Below are 24,011 nucleotides of genomic sequence, written 5' to 3'. Positions count from 1 at the left end.
TACCATCACAAAAGAAAATACTAAAATAAGTACATCGTATGGTAACCCTAACCTTCTTGACCTCTACAATTCCTTATTATTCTTACCCAATCATTTTTCCATGGATAATTTCCAGTAGCAAACCTACAAAAAAATAGATATTTTGGTAGCTTGCAATGCCTGATAGCTACACCTCGCCACTGGATGTTAAGGCTTCGACTCGCTTCTCTGTTGCGCAGGTGGAATACGCACGACTGCTACACCACGATGACAAGTCAGAGCTTCCTTAAATTGTCAAACTCTTTAAAAATCCGCATTTAAGTAACCCCTCTTAGTGACAAAAGTGCCTCATCAGCACTTTTGCCACTAGCTAGGCAATCTCTCTCTTTCATTCAGTCATCTTCCAGATTCCTAATTTTAGCCTCTGTCTGTAATTTCTAGTTCATTCCAAGTCCAGCGTAATGATTCTAATTCAATAACCCAATACAGTGTTTTAAGTGAAAAAATGATTTTCAAAACTTTCCCTGAGTTTCCCGTCTAACAATACATAAACCGCCAATCTTCCTGAAATATGCGATAAAAATAATAATCATAAAAAAAAATTATAAACACCTTCAAAAGTACGATATTATAATGTGACAAGCAAAATTGTATTTCAATTAATTTTTAACTTTTTAATCAGTTCCATATAAAACACAATCCTAAGAATATTAAGTACCAGTAAACGTTCGGTCTTTTGGTAATCATGTTGAGAGTACTGTGCCTGATAATATGTGTAAGATAATTATATTTTTTTACCACTGTAAGATAATTATATATATAGTTACAACAGCTTGATATTTTTAGTTACAACTCGTATTCGTATCGATTATTGACAAATCGTAAACATGAAGAACCAATGTTTCTATTGTTTTCTAAAATATTTCAGGCTACAGTTAGTGAGGTTATCTACGATGAAAACATATGGGCATCCAACTTTACTGACAATTTAAGAAAATTCGCAAACAACTACCGAAATATACCAGGTAGGTAAAACTAATGAATATTAAGTAACAGGTGAATTTTTGATGCATAAATCCAGGAGAGAAGTTTTATGAAAATAAAATATTTCAAGCGCGTTATTATTCAGACTTGAATGGGAGGTTTTCTTTTGGAGAGTTAAAAAATAGCTAAATAGGCAAAATGAACTTAAGTACATCTATAAGACACTGAGTTCTAGGCCTGTGCACCTAAAAATAGTATTTTTTTTTCTTTTCAATGTTTTTGGGAGTTGGTTTTATTTTTTATAAAAATATTTTTTCATTTCTCTATCTTTATATACTGTAGCGGTACTAGAACTCACACCGCCATCTACAACTTAGAATCTAAAAACTACTACAACTCACAACACCGCCGTCTACACATTCGGAGACGCAACTAACCTGCATCGCACATGCAGTGTTCGCGCGCACAATGAATACACATAGATCGGGCAGTAGACCACCGGACAAAACTCCTGTCCGGTCGGAGGATCCTCCCTTTACTGCGAGGTACGATGAGCTTTACTTTCTGCTCTCATACCTCCACAATACTAATCTACTTATAGTTGAATTTACTGCTCCATTGGTCTAAATTTCGCAAGCGCGGCACGAAGTCTCGGGTTCGATTCCCAGGTCGGGCCCTAATCACTTTGTAGGTTTTAGAAACTTCACAAAGACTTACCAAAGACCCTGCAACCTGCAATACTGTAAAGTCCACCGAGGTACATATATGCAGACCATACTCAAATATATAAATCATGTATGCCTTCAGAAATAAATTATGCTATAGAAAATATCACGAAAGATTTAGATGGAATCGTCGACTGGTCTCAAAATAACACTCTGGTACTCAAAGCATCGAAAATCAAATGCATGATAATCGGCACGAAACACCAAATAAATACTGCTGAAAATCTATACGAACCAATTTTTGTGAGCGGAGAGGAGCTCGAAAGGGTAAGAATGACTAAAAACTTAGGTCCGCTTATGGACAATGAACTCCGCTTTTCAGACCATTTCAATAACTTAGTGCGGAATGCATTTTATTCGGGAATTCCTCTCTGAAGACGTAAGGAAACTACTATCTGATTTATTGGTGCTCTCATCATTCAATTGCTGTGATGTTGTGAATGTATACTAGGATACTTCAAAAGACTTTACTGTAATTTTGTGTCAATATTGCATATTGTCCTCTATTGTGGAATACAAATTACATTGTATACAAATGTACATATGAAACATTGTTTAAGGTTCTTCTAACCTACAGACAGACATGTGTTGCTGGGGAGTTTGTTGCGCCACTTCTTCTTCCCAGCAAAAACACATAGGAAGTGGTGAAGGGTGGGCGTTTTGGGGGCTGTCTATTGTTAATTCCTGACGTTCAAAAAGTGCTGTCTTGCAGCCAAGTTTGAATAAACGATTTTTGATTTTTGATTTTTGAGACAAAAAAAAAAAATACGTGTGGCACTCGGGGACTGCCGCGGTAAAGCTATTGCATAGCATTCTGTATCAACTTATGCAATTATAATTATTTATTTTACAACGAAATGAAAAAAAAAACATAAAAATGTCGAAACATAATTGAAATTTCGAAACGTGTGACACACAGCGTCGTGTCGAAGACTGCCGAACTGACACGACGTTAGACGATGCACGGCCTTCAAGCCACACCTCCGTGCCCGTCGGAGTGGGGAGCGTGAGGTTTTTTCGTTACGGAATTTCTGGATTTGGTCCCCGCGCTCAAGGCCTGCGATAGAAGCTATGCAATAGCTTAAAAATATTCAAATTGCTTGCATTCGGTTTTGCTACAGAGAACCGAGAAGGTCTCACATATAGCTCCTATCATAAATGCAAAAGGATTGCTTAATATGGAATCAAGACGTTATGTGCATTTATTAGGTTTCATACATAGGGTTATCACTGACAAACGTCCATCATTTTGGTGCGCTGATGCGCATAACTTAAATATTAGATCTAAACTGAAAAATAAACTTATTTTCAAACAACACATTATATCTCTAATTATCATTTAATTATTGTTAAACATATAAATTACATTTTTAAATATTTAATATAAAATAAAAAACATTTAAAAATACAAAATATATGTTGCCACCGATACCGGGCACAGGGTCCAAGGTACCTGTGGGTAGGGTCCCAGAGACAGAAACCTCCTCACAATACGCGCCGTATCAAGGAGTACTACCTTCTGAATCAGTCCCTTGATCCAGCTGCCTAACGAGAGCCTCATGAGGTGTTGATCGAGGCTCTTGGCTATTAGACCATTGGCCGTAACGACAATCGGCACAATAACGGCCGTGTCCACATGGCGACAACCTCGTGCGCTAAGTCGAGATATTTTATTTGTTTCTCTTTCTCAGCTTTCACGAGGTTCTCGTCATGCGGAACGGCGACATCGACTATCATCGCGCGGCGCGCTAATCGATCTACCACCGCTATATCAGGCTTATTGGCTACAATAGTGCTGTCAGTGATGATAGATCGATCCCAGTACAACGTGATACGGTTCTTTTCGAGAACTGGGTCGGGCGCATACTTGTAGTACAGTACCTCAAGGTCTACAAGGTTGTATTGCAGAGCAAGCTGCTGGTGGATAATCTTGCCCACTTGGTTATGTCTGTGCAAATATTCACCGTTAGCCAAATGAAAACTACCATATACATATAAGTAATATGTCTGAAAGATAATGTACCCCACCTCTATTTATGAGTCATATATCAATTAAAAGGCTTTTTAAGCGCTATATTCCATGCTATTGGTAAATTATCGGAATATAAAGAAAGGGTATCGGGTCGCCCAGGGTTGAGGAGGTCAGGTAGGCAGTAGACCCCAACATAGTTGGGAACAAGCGAGGCAGATGATGATATTTTTATTTTCAGATTCTTTGAGAGTAAATTCTAAATGTGACCTGTGGGCTGTAAAATATGAAAGATGTGCACGTTGCAAATGCATAGCTCATTACTGGATGTGCATGGGAAGACGGTGTCCAGAATTGCATGATCCTCAAAATGCTAGGGGAGCTTACCAAGTCACAGATGAAGACTGTATGTATAAGCCTTTCCTTCATAACCTTATAACTACCTACACTCAATTAAGATATGAGATTGTAAAAAGAATACCTCCGTGTAACTTATTGTACCCCAGTGTGAGAAGTAAAAGAAATTGCGTTTTTCTTACGCAACATGTGCTTAAATAAACTATAAATTTAAAAAACTGGGGTAATCAAGTCAAACCTAACTTCACATAATTCATATTTTAAAGGCGAACGGCAGGCTCGTACGGAACTTCCTTACCGCTAATAAAATTTCGTGTTTTGTGATATTTTTTTGTTTTAATTGGTGGGTAATTTAATATGATAGACAAGCCCTTTGTAAATTCTTACTTAAACTTTGGTAGTAAAAGTTATAACCAGTTTTGTTTTTTAAGGTTATGTACTACAGTGCACCCATATAGGTTGTTTTAGCTAGGTACATAAACATTGTTATGGTAATAAAATAAATGTTCTACGTAGCTCGTCTCTTAATCAACAGCAAAGAACTGAACAGAGACTCTGAAAGATTTTCGTTACCTGTCAATAAAATAATGGCCAATACAAAAAAAAAAAACATTGAAAATATGTAGTTTATATTACGTTTAATTACTTTAATCTTTTAATTGGTATAATTAATAAATTGGTATAAAACCCCTATATAAAGTAGGATACTTTATACTTAGCGGTACTCCTATATAGATATAACTTTTTTTTTCTTTCAGTATTATATATCAAAGATTGCAATGAAGGAGACAAACTTCGGTTGGATGAGTGCACTCATTGCTTCTGTCACGGCTGCACGAAGTGGGCGTGTCTAAGATATTGTGAAACCAGGGAACCTGAGTTACCACCTACGATACCGACTAAACGACCATCTATCCCACCATCTATCCCACCATCTATCCCACCATCTATCCCACCATCTATCCCACCATCTATCCCACCATCTATCCCACCATCTATCCCACCATATAACCCACCATCTATCCCACCATCTTGTACGCCATCTTCGCCACCATGTACAGACCCATCAACTCCACCATGTACAGAACAATCTACGCCACCATGTACAGACCCATCAACTCCACCATGTACTCCACCATGTACAGACCCATCTACTCCACCATGTACTCCTCCATGTACAAAATCACCTAAGAAACCATCTACTAAACCAACTCCTAAACCATGTACTCCACCATGTACAAAATCACCTAAGAAACCATCTACTAAACCAACTCCTAAACCATGTACTCCACCATGTACAAAACCATCTAAGAAACCATCTACTAAACCAACTCCTAAACCATGTACTCCACCATGTACAAAACGATCTACTAAACCAACTCCTAAACCATGTACTCCACCATGTACAAAACGATCTACTAAACCAACTCCTAAACCATGTACTCCACCATGTACAAAACGATCTACTAAACCAACTCCTAAACCATGTACTCCACCATGTACAAAACCATTTACTAAACCAACTCCTAAACCATGTACTCCACCATGTACAAAACGATCTACTAAACCAACTCCTAAACCATGTACTCCACCATGTACAAAACCATTTACTAAACCAACTCCTAAACCATGTACTCCACCATGTACAAAACGATCTACTAAACCAACTCCTAAACCATGTACTCCACCATGTACAAAACGATCTACTAAACCAACTCCTAAACCATGTACTCCACCATGTACAAAACCATTTACTAAACCAACTCCTAAACCATGTACTCCACCATGTACAAAATCACCTAAGAAACCATCTACTAAACCAACTACTCAACCATCGACTAAACCATGTACAAAATCACCTAAGAAACCATCTACTCCACCATCTACTAAACCATCTAGGACACCATGTCATAAATGTAAGAACCCACCTACTAGACCATATAAATCAACAACGTCCAAAACATCAATGAAGCTACCCCCAGAGTATGATGAAAATGGAAATCCTGTATTTTTAGGTAAGATTTTTTTTTATCCGATTTCTAAGAAAGAAGGGTTTTTTATGGAATGATATTTTTACAATACCTTAATCGTAATAAAATACCTCTACTAATAATAAATTGTTTTTATACAAGCTGTTGATTTGCATCCGTGCCATATTCAAGGACGTAATTATGCTAATGATTCTCCACCCAAATCAACAAAAAAATTGGTACGTAATTTTTTTTTTTTCGGAATTCCGTCAATGTCATCTAGCTGTATTTAAACTTGACGCGTGTGTTACTGGCCTTAAAACCGTGCTGCGCCCTCGCACAAACGCAAACACAAAGCATACGCAACGATTATTCACAATTTTCATTCATAAAATTGGATTACTTCTGAAATACTCCGACATTACAATGCCAAAAATAGCAGTGCATATTAGCTATTTCCCGTCTACTGAAATTCCAATCGATTATTTACGATTTTATGTCCTCCTCCTGAAGTATGGCACAAATACAAATCAACACCGTGTATTATCTACTGTTTAGTAAATCTATACTTATTATAAATCTGTAGAGTGGTGAATTCTGTACATTGAATATACACTCTTTTGCAAAAAAGCGGGCACCTATGCGAAATCCTAGTTTTTTGGACTTTACGTGTATTCCAAAGGGTTTTAATGATTATAGTATGTTTCTAGCATCAAAAGGGTTAGCCGAGCATGGGTGAGAGTGTATTCTAATGTAAATCAAATGTAAATGAATGGAATTTGCTATAGAGATAAATCATTATTGCAAAAGATGGTGGGTTCAATATACAGACCACCATTATTAAACGGTTAAACCTTAGCCTTTAGAGATAAAGTTAAGAATCTATTAAAGTTTGTTAGATTGGGCCAGCTTGCGCTGGCTATATTTTAACACTGTACGAGATGTTCTGTAGGAGACAGAGATTTTGGAAAAAATAATTACTTATAATTAGTACGGAAACAGTTCTAGTCTTTTAGTTCCAGCTATTTTTTAAACGTAAGAATTTGAAACCTGACAGTTTTAACTCCTTTTTTTTGGATAGCAATTAAACGAGTGACTGTGAATTACAATTTTAAGTGTCAAAATTAATTAATTTGGGTTGTATAATTACTAAGTGAGCGACTGACTGTAAGTGACGAAAAATCAACAGAATAGTATCTTACAAACATTAATTTGAGTTACTTAAAATACAAAATGAGCAGGTTCATAATATTTGAGCGACGTAATATTTGTTTGAGTGTCAACGTTACGTCCTGCATTTTTTTCAATATTTGGCAAATGTATTTTTTATACTAAGCGGCATCTTAAATGAAGTGTTTCGAATACAAAATGTGTGAAATAAATTACATTAGACAAATTTCCTAGGAAATCTATACATTTCCTAAATAGTAATCGGAAATGTATAATTAAGATTTCAAGGGGTAAGCGGGGGATAGCGGAGCGAGGGAAGGGATTGAAGCAAAGCATGCAAGCAGGCATGCAGCATGGAAGCACAATGCAACATGCAGCAAGCATGGCTTCTGTCACGGCTCCGGCGCTGCGGGGCTCCGGCGGTCCCATGCGAGCTTATCGTCGCAGATGGTTTTCACGCTCACCACCGCAGCTTCGGCGGTTTTGCAGTGATTCTTTTTCAAAATTCTGCCATCTTAAAACAGAATATCAGGAACCAATAATCATTAACAAAGCAGCTTACAAAACTTTGCTCAAAGTGAACTATTTAGTAGTACGTTATGTATAACCTCACTTAGAAAAATCGATTTTATCTTAATGAAGTCGCCCTCTCTGTATTTCCAGTCGCTCACTTTATAATGTAGTCGCTCGGATAAAATTTTAATATATGAAATGGATTTATCACAATTCACTTTTTGTAAGCTCGTTCTGGATTTTATTATTAATCAATATTCGTTGTTAGTTTAGTTAATTTTTCCCTTACTCAAATTCATACCGCTCAAGTTATTAATACAGTATGTCATCACCAGTCGCAAAGCGTTTTTTTAATCGCTCGTTTTATTATATCCCCTTTGTTTTCAGTTATCAAAGATGCACGAAGATGTAAAAATGGAAGGTGGCATATGATAGATTCATGTAACAGCTGTTTCTGCCATCTCCACGTCTGGTTTTGTACAGATAATATTCATTGTGTTCCTGACAAGTATAAGAAGAGTAAGATGTTAATATTTTTACTTCAGGCCGGGCTATGAGAGCGAAAGAATTGGTAGTGCATCTGTGTCTGTGTAAATGCTTGTGCACTAAAATAGTCCCACGCAGCAAGCTAATGAATGGCCGTCGTGACAAAATAGGCCTTGGACGCCATTACTATTGTTACTCGATCCTGTACTACGTAGCTGTTGACGCATGTCGTGTGGCTTATGACAAATTTCGTGACAGTAACAGAGCCACACGACCACATTGAGCGTTATCAGCTTGGCAATCCAGGACTGAGCGTCGTAACGAGGGATCCGTCACCGACAAACTACGTATATTGATTCAGGGAGACCACGACCAAGGGTGATGCGCTTTGTGAAATGCACATTAATGCGGCAATGAATTTCTGAATATAAAACAAGTGTACTGAAGCTTCATTAATACAGATCCAATAGTTGTATTTTTTATTTCAAATGTACATAATATATTTTGTATGAGACGCCGCTGGAAGCCGACCCCAACATAGTTTGGGAAAAAGGCTAGGAGGATGGCTGACGCTAAAAACCGCGGAAGATCACTGTCATACTATATAGCCACACTTTTTATGCTCCTTTCAGCTCCCGTCGATAGAAAATGCCCTTTAGGACATCAATTTAGATTGGGTACATGTCATCGGTGTTATTGCCGTCCTTTTAAACTTAAAAAATATCTTTGTAACCCAGATATTAAGTGTAACATCGTCTCAGGTAAGTCAACTCAAAATATCTTGGTATTTCATAATTTGAGAGGCAGGCTTGAGGATTAAGTTACGCAGTAACACACTAAAAATATTGCGTAATAAAACGTTTAAATTAAATGATATTAAGTCTATAGGGTCAATTACTTTAAACCCTAATTTCCCCTTCGACCTACCGTACTTCGGAGGCAGGGAGGCACGCGATGCCATTTGAGAGCCTCTCGCATACAACTCCAGGGAACGGTGTTGAATGCGTTGGAGATGTCTAAGGACACCGCCAGCACCACCCCACAGAGAACAGAAACTATACAATCGAAATAAAAACTACAAGTCTGTTCAATAATATTATAATTCTATATGATGGTCTTTTTGGTTTTTTTTTCAGACTGTCCAAAAGATAGAAACTTGGATCCAAAAACTTGTCAAGGTACGATACTTCTTTAGATAAAATGAACCATTTTTGATGGTTTCTTTGTACCCCAAAAGCTACGAAAGTACTTAACTACTTATAAAAATTACATATTTTTTGGAAAGCTACTACTTTGTCCGGTTACGGGAAGAAATAGCCCCTGAATGCGGGCGAAACCGCGTTTAGTAGCTAGTGGCAAGTAAATCGCCTAATTTATTATTAAGTAAGATTTTTTCACCCGACTGCCAAGTTTTATACACGAATTTATTTATTCAGGCAAACCAACAAAATATTTACAAAACAAAGTATAGTTGCTTAGTTTCATACGTATGTGTTTACAGTGTAAATATGTCACTTACAAGCATGCACAATATTTATAATAAGGTACAGATAATAATATTATAATATTACTGAGAATGAATTTTAAGCAGTGCGCAAAAAAAACTGGTAGTTCAGAATCAATAACAGAACATATCTGCATCATTAATAAATATTTTTCTTTTCATATTTTTATCCGCCCTAAAATCAACTTCTTTCTGATTGCTTCTTCGCCCGTGATCGTTGCCGAGAGTGGACGTGTCGCCGATTTTAATAAAAAGTTAAAAGTGCTCACACGACTATAAACCGTCAGGGCAAAGTTATTGAGTTTAGTTTCCCTATAAACAATAAAGTAATATTTGTCATCTTAATTTCCATACCGTCGCGCTCGCCCGGCCGGCCACGCCTCCGTGCTAGACTAAGCCTGGAAGCACACATTCGGTTTCCGGATACGGTTTCCTGATCAGGAATTCAGATTCGGGATTCCGTGACACTAGCGCACACGTTCCGGTTTTCATTCGGAATTTGCATGGTCAGTATGTAAAGAGGAACTATATTGAAAGCACAACATCATGGACTATGACGAATTGATTGCGGTTGCACTTTTACTGGCGCTAAACAAAAACACACTAAACAGGTACACCCGTCGAATGCTCAAAGATTATCCGAAAGTCAATTCTATGTTAAAAGAGCTAAATTACGAGCATACCCAGAAGAATTATTTAAGTATTATAGAAAGTCCATTAAATCCTTTGAACTTTGAACTTCATAAAGGCGTAGGTAAAAGAGAAATAAAAAAAAAACGGCCAAGTGCGAGTCGGACTTGGCTTTTTTAAATATTTTTTTTTTGTATTCACACTATTATTAATTTATATTCATTGAAATTTTTAACACTATTTTCTTAATTTAAATTCATTAAAATTTATTTTCTATTTTTTAGTTCGGTTTTCTATTAAAAAGCGTGTTTTTTAACTATTTTTTATTTTCTACTTTTTAGTTTGTTTTAAAACTATTATTTGTTTTGTAGAATTAAAATTATCTTTAGTATACAAAAAAAAATTAATATTAGAGAAAACGGCTAAAGATAATTATTGGAAATAAAAATTAACATCGAGTCCTGCCTTATCGACTGTAGAGAAAAATTCTAGAAAATTTTAATTAATTTCCTTACCTTATCGACTATAGATGAAAATTATATAAATTAACAAAAATCATATTTTGCAAATTGAAAAGCCTAGAAGTCGGTGTCTGAAGGATGTTACTAAGTTAATTTTGCCACCTACTTCTAGGCCGATGCACCTAAAATTAGTATTTTTTTGCTTTTTAGTGTTTTGGGAAGTCGGTTTATTTTTTTTGTAAAAAAGTTTTTTATTTAAAGCTTTTCAGTGATACGAATAGTTGTCACTATCCATACAAGTGGGAAGTTCTCATCAATACAAAGAATATAAGTCCAAATGAGGTATTTTACATATTCAGTTGTCGAGTTCCCTCGACCCTCTCTGGTCTCCATCATCAGGTCAGCTATAAATCTTCACAGTTGAATAGTGCTTTTAGGCGTACACCTGAGTATCAAGTTTTTACCCTATATATGCCTACAACTTTTGAAGGTTGCCCTCGATTTCTCAGGGTTTCCATCATCAGATCCTGACCTGATGACTATGGGACCAACTGGCAGCTATTCAAATGTCAAATTAGTGTATTGTCGTCGGTCCTCAATACATCTACAAAGTTTGAAAGAAATCTGGCCGTTTAAAGTGGGTCAAAATCGCGCCCAAAGAAGTCGGTTACAAACAAACCTACAAACATACAGGTGAAGCTAATAAAAAGCGTGTAAAAAGTAATATTCTATACATATATATATTTATAGATATCGAGCAAAAAAAGCACGTTAGTTGTATGGGAGCCCCTCGAAATATTTATTTTATTATAGTTTTCTGTTTTTGTTATAACGGCAACAGAAATACATCATCTGTGAAAATTTCAGCTCTCTAACTATCACGGTTCATGAGATACAGCAACAGACGGACGGACAGAGGAGCGACAACAAGGTGTTTATTTATGCAAATATGTATACGTTTGTTAATTGTTAAATATAAAGGATTTTTTTTAAATAATATTTGATACAGAAATAAAAAAGCAAGTCACAGGCGGGCTCTGAATGCTCTGATACACGTCTATTCGGAATAGGGCTACCTTGATTCTGAATGAAAATTTCCGTATGTGTGCGGCGGTCGAACCAAATTGTTCGCAAGCGCTGCGTTCGGAATGACGTCATTAGGTTTTATTCCGTTCTGAGTACCCGAACGCACGGAGAAAATTTTAAACCGAATGTCAGGTTTTTTCCGTCCGGAAAAAGTAAGAACGTGTGCACTCTTGTGAACATTTTGTATGAAAAATTTCGGTTTCCGAATCAGAATTCCTGATCAGGAAACTGAATCCGGAAACCGAATGTCTGCGGCCGGGCTAAGAGAGTGGCCATAATTGCCATCGCGCTCGGACATCTGCGCTTGCACCGACCGTGACCTTGGGACGCCTCGCTCGAGATAGTATTCGCACCTATCCACTAAAGTTTACGGTCGACGTCTCAGCGTAGATAATGTCACGCGTGCAGCGATCCCCGCCGGCGACTAACAAGAACTTAGTGCAAGTATCCTTGGACTCAGACATAACGCATTCACTATCCAGTAGCCCACACGGAAATGAAAATATATCTTCCAGATACAAACGTGCTCAAGACGAGTCATTATCGCCTCAAGCGGAGACACCATCTCTAAGCGAACTACAGGGCTTCAAACATGTGGTTTTCCAAATCTATACTAATATTGTAAAGCTGAAGAGTTTGTTTGTTTCTTTGCATGCTTGAACGCGCTAATCTCAGGAACTACTAGGTTAGACAGCCCATTTATGGACGTTGTCGGCTACTTTTTATCCGGGTTCGTGCCGAGGTTCCCACGGGATGCGGGTGAAACCACTGGAAGATGCTATTGCTTAATAAATGGAAAAGTGAACAGGAGTCCCATTTTAAAAATATACTGGATGGCCAGGCTTCTTCTATGATGAAACTGGCTTCCGATATCGCTGAGTTAAAATCTCAAAATGTAGAGGCATTTTCAGAAATCAAATATGGAGACTGAGAAGACTGTTAGTTTTATCAGTAAGAAACAAATGGAGATGTTAAAAAAAAATAGAACCGCTTCTGAAGATAGCATTCAAACAATGGAAGCTTAAATTCAAGATCTTCAGGTATCTTCGCGTTCATCCACTATTGAGATCCGCAATGTCCCTCCCTCAAAAGAAAAAGAAACTTTGTCAGAATTAACTAATATCGTTAGCAAAATTGGAACTGCAGTAAACTTACCCACAAATTCCATGCACATACGGGACATTTACAGCCTCCCTGCAAAATCGGGATCTACCAGACCGATAGTTACTGAGTTCAGCGTACAGACTAAACTCGAACTCCTCACATCAGTTCGAAATTTCAATAAGAAAGCAAATAAAGAAGAACGACTAAGTATGCATATCCTTGGTATCGCTGGCGATCGCTGCCCAATCTGCTGCCGAGTATCTTCCTCCGAGTACAAGAAAGCTATTCTTCTAAAACAATTTAGTTTCTGCTGGACCACTAATGAGAATGTTTTTCTACGAAAAAATTAAGGCGACAAACAGATACTCGTAAAATCGGAACAAATGCTGCGTCATATGGAAGTGAATCAATGACTTTGTAAAGTCATAACAATACTAAGTTTATTTTATGATTTTTGTGTACTTTTTAGAATAGGTTCAAGATCTCACACACAACTACTCACGTAAATCTTTTCCTTATCTAACACATGAGCGGTTCATAACTATACACATAGCGAATTTCTTATTAATTTACTGTTATTAGTTTTATCTATCCTTTCATGTCCAATCTCCCTCTAAAGGCGCATCCCCAATAACCTAGACTCACTCAGTGTTGCCAAATCATATAAATGTCCACCCGAGGCGTGTTTGCGGTATATCACTCACCCTATCAGAGGGTTAAAGGTACTTCATCTAAATATCAGGAGCATTCAAAAAAATTTCGATGATTTAACTGCAACGTTATTGTCCTATCTGAGTGTTGGCTGAGCAAAATATCTCAACTACCTACTCTGGACGGTTATACCTCTTACCACACTAATTAAACTTTTAAACAAAATGATGGATGTGCTATTTATATCAAATCTTCTATAAAACATGATGCAAAAGAACCTAATTTCGCCTACACAAACTGTCTTATCTGTACCATAGAGTTTATCTCAATCGTTGCTATGTATCGTTCTCCTTCTTATAGAATCGTAACCAACGTTTGGATAAAATTCTCACACACCCCACCCAATCTGTTGTCTTGATCGGCGATATCAATATTGACATCAAGAACAACAACAATGACACCAACTCAGACGAGTATCTCACCTGTGCCGCCGCACATGGTCTACTTCCGGCACACCCACGCGTGTTTCAAACTGTATTGACCATATTCTTCTAAAAACTAACTTTTCAGCAATTGTCATTGAATCGTCCGTCGCAGACCATAAACCCTTATTACAATTTTTGCAAGCTAACAAGGATCGTAACCTCCCTTTTACCAAGTACAAATTAAATTATGATGCAGCTAAAGAAACCATTAAAGGCTTTGACTGGACCCCATCCTAAATATGTAGGACAGATGCTGATAGTGCCTCAGAAGAGTTAGTAGGTAATCTCTCTACCATAATTTAGGCCAACACATACGAATATAAAATACCCAAAAAACAAAGAACTCTTAAGCCCTGGATCACGCCTGGTCTATTAAGGTTATACGAAACCGTGACCGCATGAACGCCAAATTAAAAAAAAAAATGCAGTAATAACGAAATGTTGGGAATCACATATAACCGCTACCGCAATCACTGCAACAAATTATTTAAAAAAACTAAAACCCTCGTACGAGAAAGAACAATTTTCTAAAGCTAAAACTAATGTAAAAGCAACCTGGGACATAATTAAAAAAGTGGCTGATATCAGTTCTAACATCACTCCCCCGGTCGAACTGTTACATCTTTCTGATTGTCCACGTCTCTCGCTTAACATAGTTAATGACTACTTTGTTGGTATCGGTAAAAATCTTGCAGCTAAAATAAAGACTACATCCCCTTCACCCACTGTCATGTCTTCAAAATCAACCAATTCTATGGTTCTCCTAGAAACCACAGAAATGGACGTCGAAGGCCTAATTTTCGCCCTGAAGCCCGATTCTGCTACAGGCTGGGATGGCATCCCGTTTAACGTGATTAGGGCCACCAGGACAGTACTGGTCCCCATCATTACGCACGTATGCAATCTGCCCATTTCATTAGGTCTATTTCCAGCGGTCTTTAAACGAGTAGTGGTTCACCCTATTCCTAAATCCGGACACAGAGATGATGTCAACAATTATAGATCTATCTCGGTTCTACCCGCTATGTCAAAGATCCTTGAACGAGTTCTAAACAAGAGTCTTCTCTCCTTCCTCAACATAATATGTTGGATATTATCCTAACCAATTTGGGTTTCGCAGAGGAATGAGTACTGAGGATGCAGTTTTAGCATTGACTGAAAATGCTGTGAGGACTCTTGATAACAAACAAAAATGTCTACGCATCTTTATTGATTTATCTAAGGCCTTCGACACCGTCTCTGAGCCTTGAATTACTGAAAAAAATGGAGAGCATTGGAATCCGGGGTCTAGTGTTGGAAATGTTTCGTGACTACTTGAGAGGACGAACACAAGTCGTTAGACTCGAACAGAACGAAAGCGATGTGCGTCCTATTATGGCTACGGCGTTCCACAAGGTAGTAATCTGGGCCCTACACTTTTCCTGATATATATCAACGCTGCAATAGCTGTAAAATAACTTCTCACGCAGACGACACCTCCCTATCAGTTGACGGAAATGACTGGGCCCAGTGCTACCAAAACGCAGAAAAGGCGCTTACGTGTGTTATGGAATGGATGCGTAACAATTTACTAACGGTGAACGTAAGTTAAACATTTTACATACCGTTTGCCATTAAATCAAATCTTAGTCCATCGGCATCCTATACTCTTAAAGCTCAATCATGCTAGTCCACGAATTTCTGTGAGTGCCCTGCCATCGCTAAGTCACAAACTGTTAAGTATTTAGGCGTTCATATCGATCAATATCTAAACTGGTATAAACACCTCGGACACACTTGTGAGCAGAACTCGTAAGCTCATTTACGTTTTCAAAAAACTACGTAATTCTACTGATACGGACATACTAAAAGTCGTGTCTTTTGCTTTATGCCAATCGATTTTAGCGTAGTGCATTCAAGCCTGTGGTGGTGCTACGGAAAACGTCTTCTTACGACTAGAGCGAGCGCAAAAAGATGTATTGAAGATTTTTCTCTATCGCCCGCGGAGATATTCAACAATACAGCTTTATGCTGAATCAAAAGTTCTGACAGTAAGACAGTTGTATATTTTCCAGTCCATGATCCGCAAACACTCTGTGCGCCCACTATCAGAGCCTACTGGCAGAGTCACACATAGTCTTTCCCCAACAATCGTGTAAAACTTTTTCCGCTAAAAGGTGCTGCCATTTCAACAGTTCGAAAATGTACAACCAGCTTAATAAAGAATTTAAAAAAATTTCATTCCACTAATTATCAGTTCAAATCTGCCTTACGAGAATATCTTCTGAAACTCGACCATCGCAAGACGGAAAATATTTTGATGGGAAGCTATTTCAATCTAAAGGACTGAATTTTCATTATGGACAGTAATATATAATTCATATTTTAGTTGTTATATACTACGCTCACAATCATTCTTACTTACAAACACACCCTCACTTAATCCACATTCTCACCATCTATCACACACACACACTCACACACACCCACCTCACAGAACCATTATTACTTTTTTGTTTTATTTTTTTTTCTCTCCCTTTAATACTGTTTCCGCTATCAACACTTTTTTTTTGCCCCGGATTAGCTTACTTTGATCTGTAACTTTTTATTTATCTTTTTTGTTATGGTCCTATCCAGGTAATTGTATTGGCTTATTCATTAGTATAATTTCGAAGATGCCAACGACTGTGGCCATACAATCGGTAACAAATTAATTATCTTTTGCTATCAATAACTATTTTTAACACGTTTATATTAGCTTCACTTGTAACTATGTATGTAAGAAAATCTTGATGTTTTAGTTTGACCCACTTCCCGGTCTTGGATTAGGATGAAAGCACCCGCACTAAGTTCTGATGACAATACATTACTAGCGTGTTCTTTAGTTTTTTATTTTTTTTTTATTTTCTACTAGAACACAAATAAACATATAAGTATCTAAAAAACTAATAATCAGCGATGAGGATAAATTTTTCGAGGCGCTTTATTAGTTTTAAGTTTCCTTTTTTTATGTAGATAAATATAGGTTTAGTTTATTTTAAAATGTAATGTACAGTTTTTATTGAAAAATCTATAAAACTTATTTAACTATAAGTTGCCAGCGCACTGAATAAAATGCAATCCTGCATATGTATTGGTTTATTCATTAACTTTAAGACGAGAACCCCTGAACCGTAGGCCATATGATTTTCTAATTCAATTATCTTTTTTGAGGGGTACTTTAGTAACTTTTGTCCGGGCGTCACCTACAAAAATGGAACCTTGCTTAGATACCGAATAATACCTTCACGCGACGGACGGTGTTATCTTAGCAAATTGTATATTGATCTATTTCTAATGGCAGGTTTTTTTTAATTTTTTTAGAGTACAGTGTACGAGTACAAATAGTGTATGTAGGTATTACTAGTATTAACGTGTGTATTTTTTTCAATGCAATTTATAAGTCGGAGAAAGAGTACCCGCACATTGCAAACTTTAAGTCAGCCGACAGTTTGTTGGGACTCATAAAGCAGTATGGAAATGAATAGTATAATATTACGCAAGTAACACAGCGATCAGGCAGGTACTTGGCCGGTATCAGACCGACTGAAGACTTTGATTGAAATCAATTTTCTTTAAGGGTGTATCTACACGGTACAAGTAGCTTGTGCATGTTTAGGCACATGCACACAATGCACAGGTTACATGCATTTTAAAAAGTGCGGGTCCAGCGTCTCGCGCGTGTACCAAAGCAAAATACTCAGCCGCGTGCTTTTGTCACTTGAGCATGTTAACTTGCTGCAGCTACGTGCACCGTGTAGACGCACCCTAAAAATATTTTGTTCCAACCATCATACCAACCGTCGGTTGACTGTTTAGTTTGCGGCGTGCGTCTTTACGTCGGTATTAAGAGGGATACTCTTAAGATAAGTAAAAAATTACTGAAAGACGTACCTACACACTTTTAAGCTATTGCATAGCTTCTATCGCAGGTCTTGAGCGCGGGGACCAAATCCAGAAATTCCGTAACGAAAAAACCTCACGCTCCCCACTCCGGACGGGCACGGAGGTGTGGCTTGAAGGCCGTGCATCGTCTAACGTCGTGTCAGTTCGGCAGACTTCGACACGGCGCTGTGTGTCGTGCGATTAGACGTATTGTACGACTTTACGGAACTCGCCCGAATCGAGACGAGCCGCTCCGAAATCGGACAAATACATAATCAGCTGTTTGTGAGAAAGTATATAGGTGTATTTATCTACAACAGTAAACGGCTGTACTTGTAAAATAAAAAATAAATTATTATAATTGCATAAGTTGATACAGAATGCTATGCAATAGCTTTACCGCGGCAGTCCCCGAGTGCCACACGTATTTTTGAAATAATTTTGACACTACTTCAGAGGTATTTTTTTGCAAATTTCAGCTCTTGAAACGAGATATTGCGATTTAGGACATAGATTAACACTAGATGAATGCAATTACTGTATTTGTTTTCAAAAGAGATACTTTTGTACGGACATTGATTGCTCCATTTTCAAAAGTAAGTCAAATTTTTCTGTCTTTTTTTGCAATTATATTGAGGCGCATCTGAGTATCGGTGTTAAGAATGGAGCTCCTGTTTATATAACCTCCTCAACTACGTCAAACCAGTTGCTCGTTATCTCGAGGTTACTGCTGTGTTTATTTTGCCAGATGCAACCGGCGCTCACCGCTTATACAATTCCCGATAGATATTGTATGATCTAGAAATCAAAAGGGTCCAGAAGGAACAAAGTTGGGCACAAGTCTTACACTCCTATTCCCTGTTTCACCCGCAGCGATAGTGGTCATCTGAGGGTTTTGCAGTTCAAAACAAAGAAGTACAGCCGGGCCGGACCACCAGTAAAATGTCATCTTAACATACAAACTCATTTTTTTTGAGTGTTTTTTTTTATATTCAGTTAAAGGACGATCTGGCAGATGTGTCGAAGGACACAAATATTACTTGGCTGATAGTTGTAACTTCTGCATATGTCAAGGCGGCCAGGAGTTCTGCACGTCAAGACCTTGCCTGCCCAATGCTGAAGGTAAGTACTTCTTCAAGTAGCGGCGACATGAACTTCATTTAGAATAATATTGTTCTAGAATAGGACTTGGCAGTAACTTAACCTATCGCCATGACATTAACTAATGTGAAATAAATAAACAAATACTAGAGTATGTTTAACATTAGATTGGATACGTAGGTTTGTGTTTGTTTGCAGGTACGACATCTAGGCCTACTTTGAATTACAATTTAAAAAAATACTAATAATTTTCTGTCTTCAGATAAGTTTGAATCTTTTGCGGACTTGAGGGTTAAAAAAGAAAAAAAGTGCCAAGAAGGGGAAATGTATAAGAATGAGCACAATGATCCCCGGTGCCCCTATATATGCATTTGTGACCACGGCGAAGTGCTCTGCACTAATAGGGAATGTGCATGGGGTCATGGAATCGGTACATAAAAGCTTGCTCTGCTTACGAAAGCACAGATTACTATATCGTTACTAACGAAAGTGACTTTGTTAGTTATTGCCGCTGATTTTAATTTGAATTTAGAGACCACAATTTAGTAAAATTTTTCATTCACGTTATTTTGTCATTTTCGCAGCACAATTCCAAGGAGGGTCAACTTCACGTGCTGTAGCGAGTCCAGAGCGGCAACTCGGGACTTGCGTTGATTATGAGGAAGTCCCTTCCGGCGGTGCTTGCAACACTTGCATATGTCTGCACGGCCGAAAGATCTGCACTATGACACATTGCACTGACAGTACTGCAGACTGGACAACCCGACTTGCTGCTGCTCACAACCGTAACGACTTATTTCATCTTATCCTAAGGCCAAGTGCTGTGAACTACCTCGTTGGTATAGTGGTCTCAAGCGAGACTGCTGTGCTTGAAGTCTCGGGTTCGATTCCCGGGCCGGACCGAAATCGCTTTGTGCATTTTAGGAACCTTCACAAAAGCAGCCCGTAGTCTGGAAGTTGGTGATTGATTCACCCGTGCATCGGAGAGAACGTTAATGTCGGCCCAGCTCCTGATCTCTCTCCGGTCGTGTCGGATTTTCCGTCCCATCGGGCTATGAGAGTGAAGGAATAATGAGTTCACTTGTGTAAGTGCAAATGCTGCTTGTGCACTATAATATGTCTTGCGCAGCTGGCTGATCTCCTTATATGGGAGCAGCCGCTGTGGCCGAAATCGGATGTGGACACCATTAAGGCCACGTGTTTTAACTGAATCTACCTACACCAGTTTCATAAACGACAATGTTATGTAGGTTTGTAACGAAAAATATAATTTATTGGCATTTCCACATTTTAGGAATCATTAGGAAGAGTTACACCAAAAATATAGAAAAAGTCGATTTATAACCAAAAATATATAAAAGACTTACACCAGTACTCGCTTGTAGGTATTGAGTTTTCAGTTTGGTTCAAATACATGAGAAAAGAATATGTAAATAATGACAAATTTAGGTTGTGCTTTTGTGTGTGTGTACACACGAATAGGTACTTACGTAAATTTTAAATTTCTGATAAACATAAACATTAGGTATCCTTTCCTTTTCAGATATACAATACAAAACTCGTACGTTATATAAATCGCATTTAATTCACAACATTTACCTATTTATAACTTTTTAAAGTACTACTTTACTAACGAAACCATAGCGGGATTTAGACCAGGACAACGCCATCTATCGAGCGAGCATGGAACATTAATATGAAAGATTTTATCATTATTCATTTCATTTTAACCTACCTTTTTTATTTATATATATGTATTCTTAAAAACCAGAAGCAGGTTTGTTTAACGAGGAAATTACAAGAAATAGTTTAAACATGAAAATCAACTAAGATTAGTCAAGAACGCGGCAAAATCTTATTCTGTCAAACGATAACATGTCTTGTCACAATGACGTTCGAAAAAAGAATCTTCCAAGCATAGATGCACGGCTGAATCATCGAGCTTAGAATTATATGTCAATGGGCTGAATGGCGAGGTGTCTATGGTCGCTCGTCTCTGCTGCCCTCTTTGTAACTACTGGCAGCTAACACGGCCTCTCCTGACACCCTGACGTCCTCGGCAGGATCTGGGTGAGCCTGGTTGAGTCTCGGAACACCTGCACATTCAATAAGCGAGTTGGATCTGGCTCAATTTCGTCATATTTAAATCTTGATTGGTTTTCGTGGTCAACATCGGTTTTTTTGAGCACATGACACTTTCGGAATAAAAATTATTGGAGGTTTTACAAACCTCAAACAAAGTACTGATCCATTTAAACAAAGAAAAATAAATAACATCAAGTTTAAATCAAATAAGAGGTACAAAATTAATAACAGAACACTGGTATACCAATCAGTGACTCGCAAATAAATAACATCAACTTTAAATCAAATAACAGATACAAAATTAATAACAGAACACTGGTATACCACCCAGTGACTCGAAAATAAATAACGTCAACTTTAAATCAAATAACAGGTACAAAATTAATAACAGAACACTGGCATACCACCCAGTGTAAGTGTGTCGAGTGTAAGGCTGAAACACATATTAGTTGTACACATATAAACACACAACATACAAAGAAATCATGTAAATTATTAACCTGGTTTGGAGTGTAAGGCTGAAACATATACTAGTTGTAAGAAGAAATATGATTACTTCTACTTATTAGTTATACCGTGGGTGCAAGCGTGCACTCAAGCGCAAGAAATATGTTATCAAGAACAAATACTCGAACTATACGGAAGTCATAGTCAAATCAAGTCATAGTCAAGCCAGGGGCTCAAAATATACGGAAATCATGGTCAAGGCAAGTCATAGTCAAGCCAGTTGTTCAGACTATACGGAAGCCATAAGCCAGAGGCTCAGACTATACGGAAGCCATAAGCCAGAGGCTCAGACTATTCGGAAGCCATAAGCCAGAGGCTCAGACTATTCGGAAGCCATAAGCCAGAGGCTCAGACTATACGGAAGCCATAAGCCAGAGGCTCAGACTATACGGAAGCCATAAGCCAGAGGCTCAGACTATTCGGAAGCCATAAGCCAGAGGCTCAGACTATACGGAAGCCATAAGCCAGAGGCTCAGACTATACGGAAGCCATAAGCCAGAGGCTCAGACTATTCGGAAGGCATAAGCCAATAGAACCAGCAGGAGCACCAGCACAGCAGCGCTCGTGCCGCGACCAGGAGCACCGGCAGAGCAGCACTCGTGCCGCAATCAGCAGCACCAGTACAGAAGCGCTTGGGCCACGACACGGCCGTTACACATTCTCGTGAATAAGTCTGCGAACAAGCACTTACGACATACATTTCGTTCGGCCACTTCTGACCATCAAAATCTTTCGTCAAATCTGGAAAGCTTTTCGCTCTCAAAGAAATAAATTCAAGGCATAACTTTGAAACTATGTCTCAGAAATATCATTATTACTAATCATGTGTTAGCAACGCTGAAAACACAACTGCCATTGCGGATTGATAAGTTACGTGTAGTTAACTTCAGCTTTTGCTACACAGAATACTCATAGGTGACAATACCAATGGTTGGTACATTATTACACATTTTTCCACTTAATACAGCTAAGAGCATAATTACTTCCGATGTGTAATCAAAACAATAGAACAGATCACCTGACCTCAAAGCATCTTGAATATACCGTTGCGTAGATTGCAAAGCACTGCAATCCATTACAAAATAAAATAGAACGGCAAAAACTTCAGAAATGGCGGATATCCTTACACCGCGTCGTACTTAGTAAAAGTGCCAATGAATCTGAAACTGAAATCAAAAACTTTATAGTGGGAGTGAGACTATCCCACTTCTGATCTTAAAAACCAGAAGCAGGTTTGTTTAACGAGGAAATTACAAGAAATAGTTTAAACATGAAAATCAACTAAGATTAGTCAAGAACGCGGCAAAATCTTATTCTGTCAAACGATAACATGTCTTGTCACAATGACGTTCGAAAAAAGAATCTTCCAAGCATAGATGCACGGCTGAATCATCGAGCTTAGAATTATATGTCAATGGGCTGAATGGCGAGGTGTCTATGGTCGCTCGTCTCTGCTGCCCTCTTTGTAACTACTGGCAGCTAACAGTATATTTAATACATAATAACAATATACCACATTATATAACAATAAAACAAATAGTAACATTTTGAACATAAATAAAGAACAAACTTATCAATGCAATCAAACATTCATATACAATGTTCTTGAAAAACCGCAAATATAAATTTGTTTCCTATTATTTACTAAAGTATACAAGTTATTAAGGTTTTTATAATTTTCCCTTTTTATGTACCTATCTTGGTGCCAAAAAGTCGTGGTGGCCTAGTGGGTAAAGAACCAACCTCTCAAGTATGAGGGCGCGGGTTCGATCCCAGGTCGGGCAAGTACCAATACAACTTTTCTAACTTTGTATGTACTTTCTAAGAAGGTATATCTTAGACACCAGTAACTGTGTGTCATTGAACATCCTTGGCAGTCGTTACGGGTAGTCAGAAGCCAGTAGGTCTGACACCAGTCTAACCAAGGGGTACCGGGTTGCCCGGGTAACTGGGTTGAGGAGGTCAGATAGGCAGCCGCTTCTTGTAAAGCACTGGTACTCAGCTGAATCCGGTTAGACTGGAAGCCGACCCCAACATGATTGGGAAAAGGCTCGGAGGAGGATGATGATGTACCTACCTTGGTGCCGAAGGTTTTAGGTTTGCTTAGATTTTCGATGATCAGTGAGTGAGTCAGTGAGTGACAAAACTCGTAAACTATTTATTCAAATGTCTCGTAATTTTGAGACTGAGTTTGTTTTACTACTTTTTTTTTTTTATGTCGGACACCTTTTTCACACACGGTCGGTTAGCCCCATGGTAAGTTATTAATTAACTTGTGTTATGGGTGCTAACACAACTGATAAACTACATATAGCTACACATATACATATTTATGAATACA

The 24,011-nt window shown here is 38.0% G+C and overlaps 1 protein-coding gene across 1 annotated transcript; it reads left to right on the top strand.

Moving 5' to 3' along the window:
• The first annotated feature begins 681 nt into the window (after positions 1 to 681).
• Positions 682 to 19,516, top strand: LOC110376343 (mucin-2). Its single transcript, XM_064039563.1, has 10 exons — positions 682 to 754; positions 908 to 1,004; positions 3,899 to 4,063; positions 4,773 to 6,029; positions 8,055 to 8,186; positions 8,786 to 8,914; positions 9,290 to 9,331; positions 18,457 to 18,573; positions 18,974 to 19,099; positions 19,341 to 19,516. Exons 1-10 carry the CDS (start codon positions 725 to 727, stop codon positions 19,514 to 19,516), a joined length of 2,271 nt encoding a protein of 756 aa, XP_063895633.1. The 5' UTR covers positions 682 to 724.
• Positions 19,517 to 24,011: the final 4,495 nt, after the last annotated feature.

The sequence above is a fragment of the Helicoverpa armigera genome, chromosome 19, assembly GCF_030705265.1.
Source record: "Helicoverpa armigera isolate CAAS_96S chromosome 19, ASM3070526v1, whole genome shotgun sequence".
NCBI classification, from domain to species: Eukaryota; Metazoa; Arthropoda; class Insecta; order Lepidoptera; family Noctuidae; genus Helicoverpa; species Helicoverpa armigera.
Note: the sequence above shows the minus strand (reverse complement) of the source record. Positions and strands in the feature narration are given on the sequence as shown.

Bases quoted from the DNA above. Each gene is read 5' to 3' on its own strand.
- LOC110376343 (XM_064039563.1), top strand. From the start codon at position 725: ATGTTGAGAGTACTGTGCCTGATAATATGT. The intron at 8,187-8,785 runs GTAAGATGTTAA...TGCTCCTTTCAG, and splicing joins TCCTGACAAGTATAAGAAGA to CTCCCGTCGATAGAAAATGC. The intron at 9,332-18,456 runs GTACGATACTTC...TGCAAATTTCAG, and splicing joins GGATCCAAAAACTTGTCAAG to CTCTTGAAACGAGATATTGC.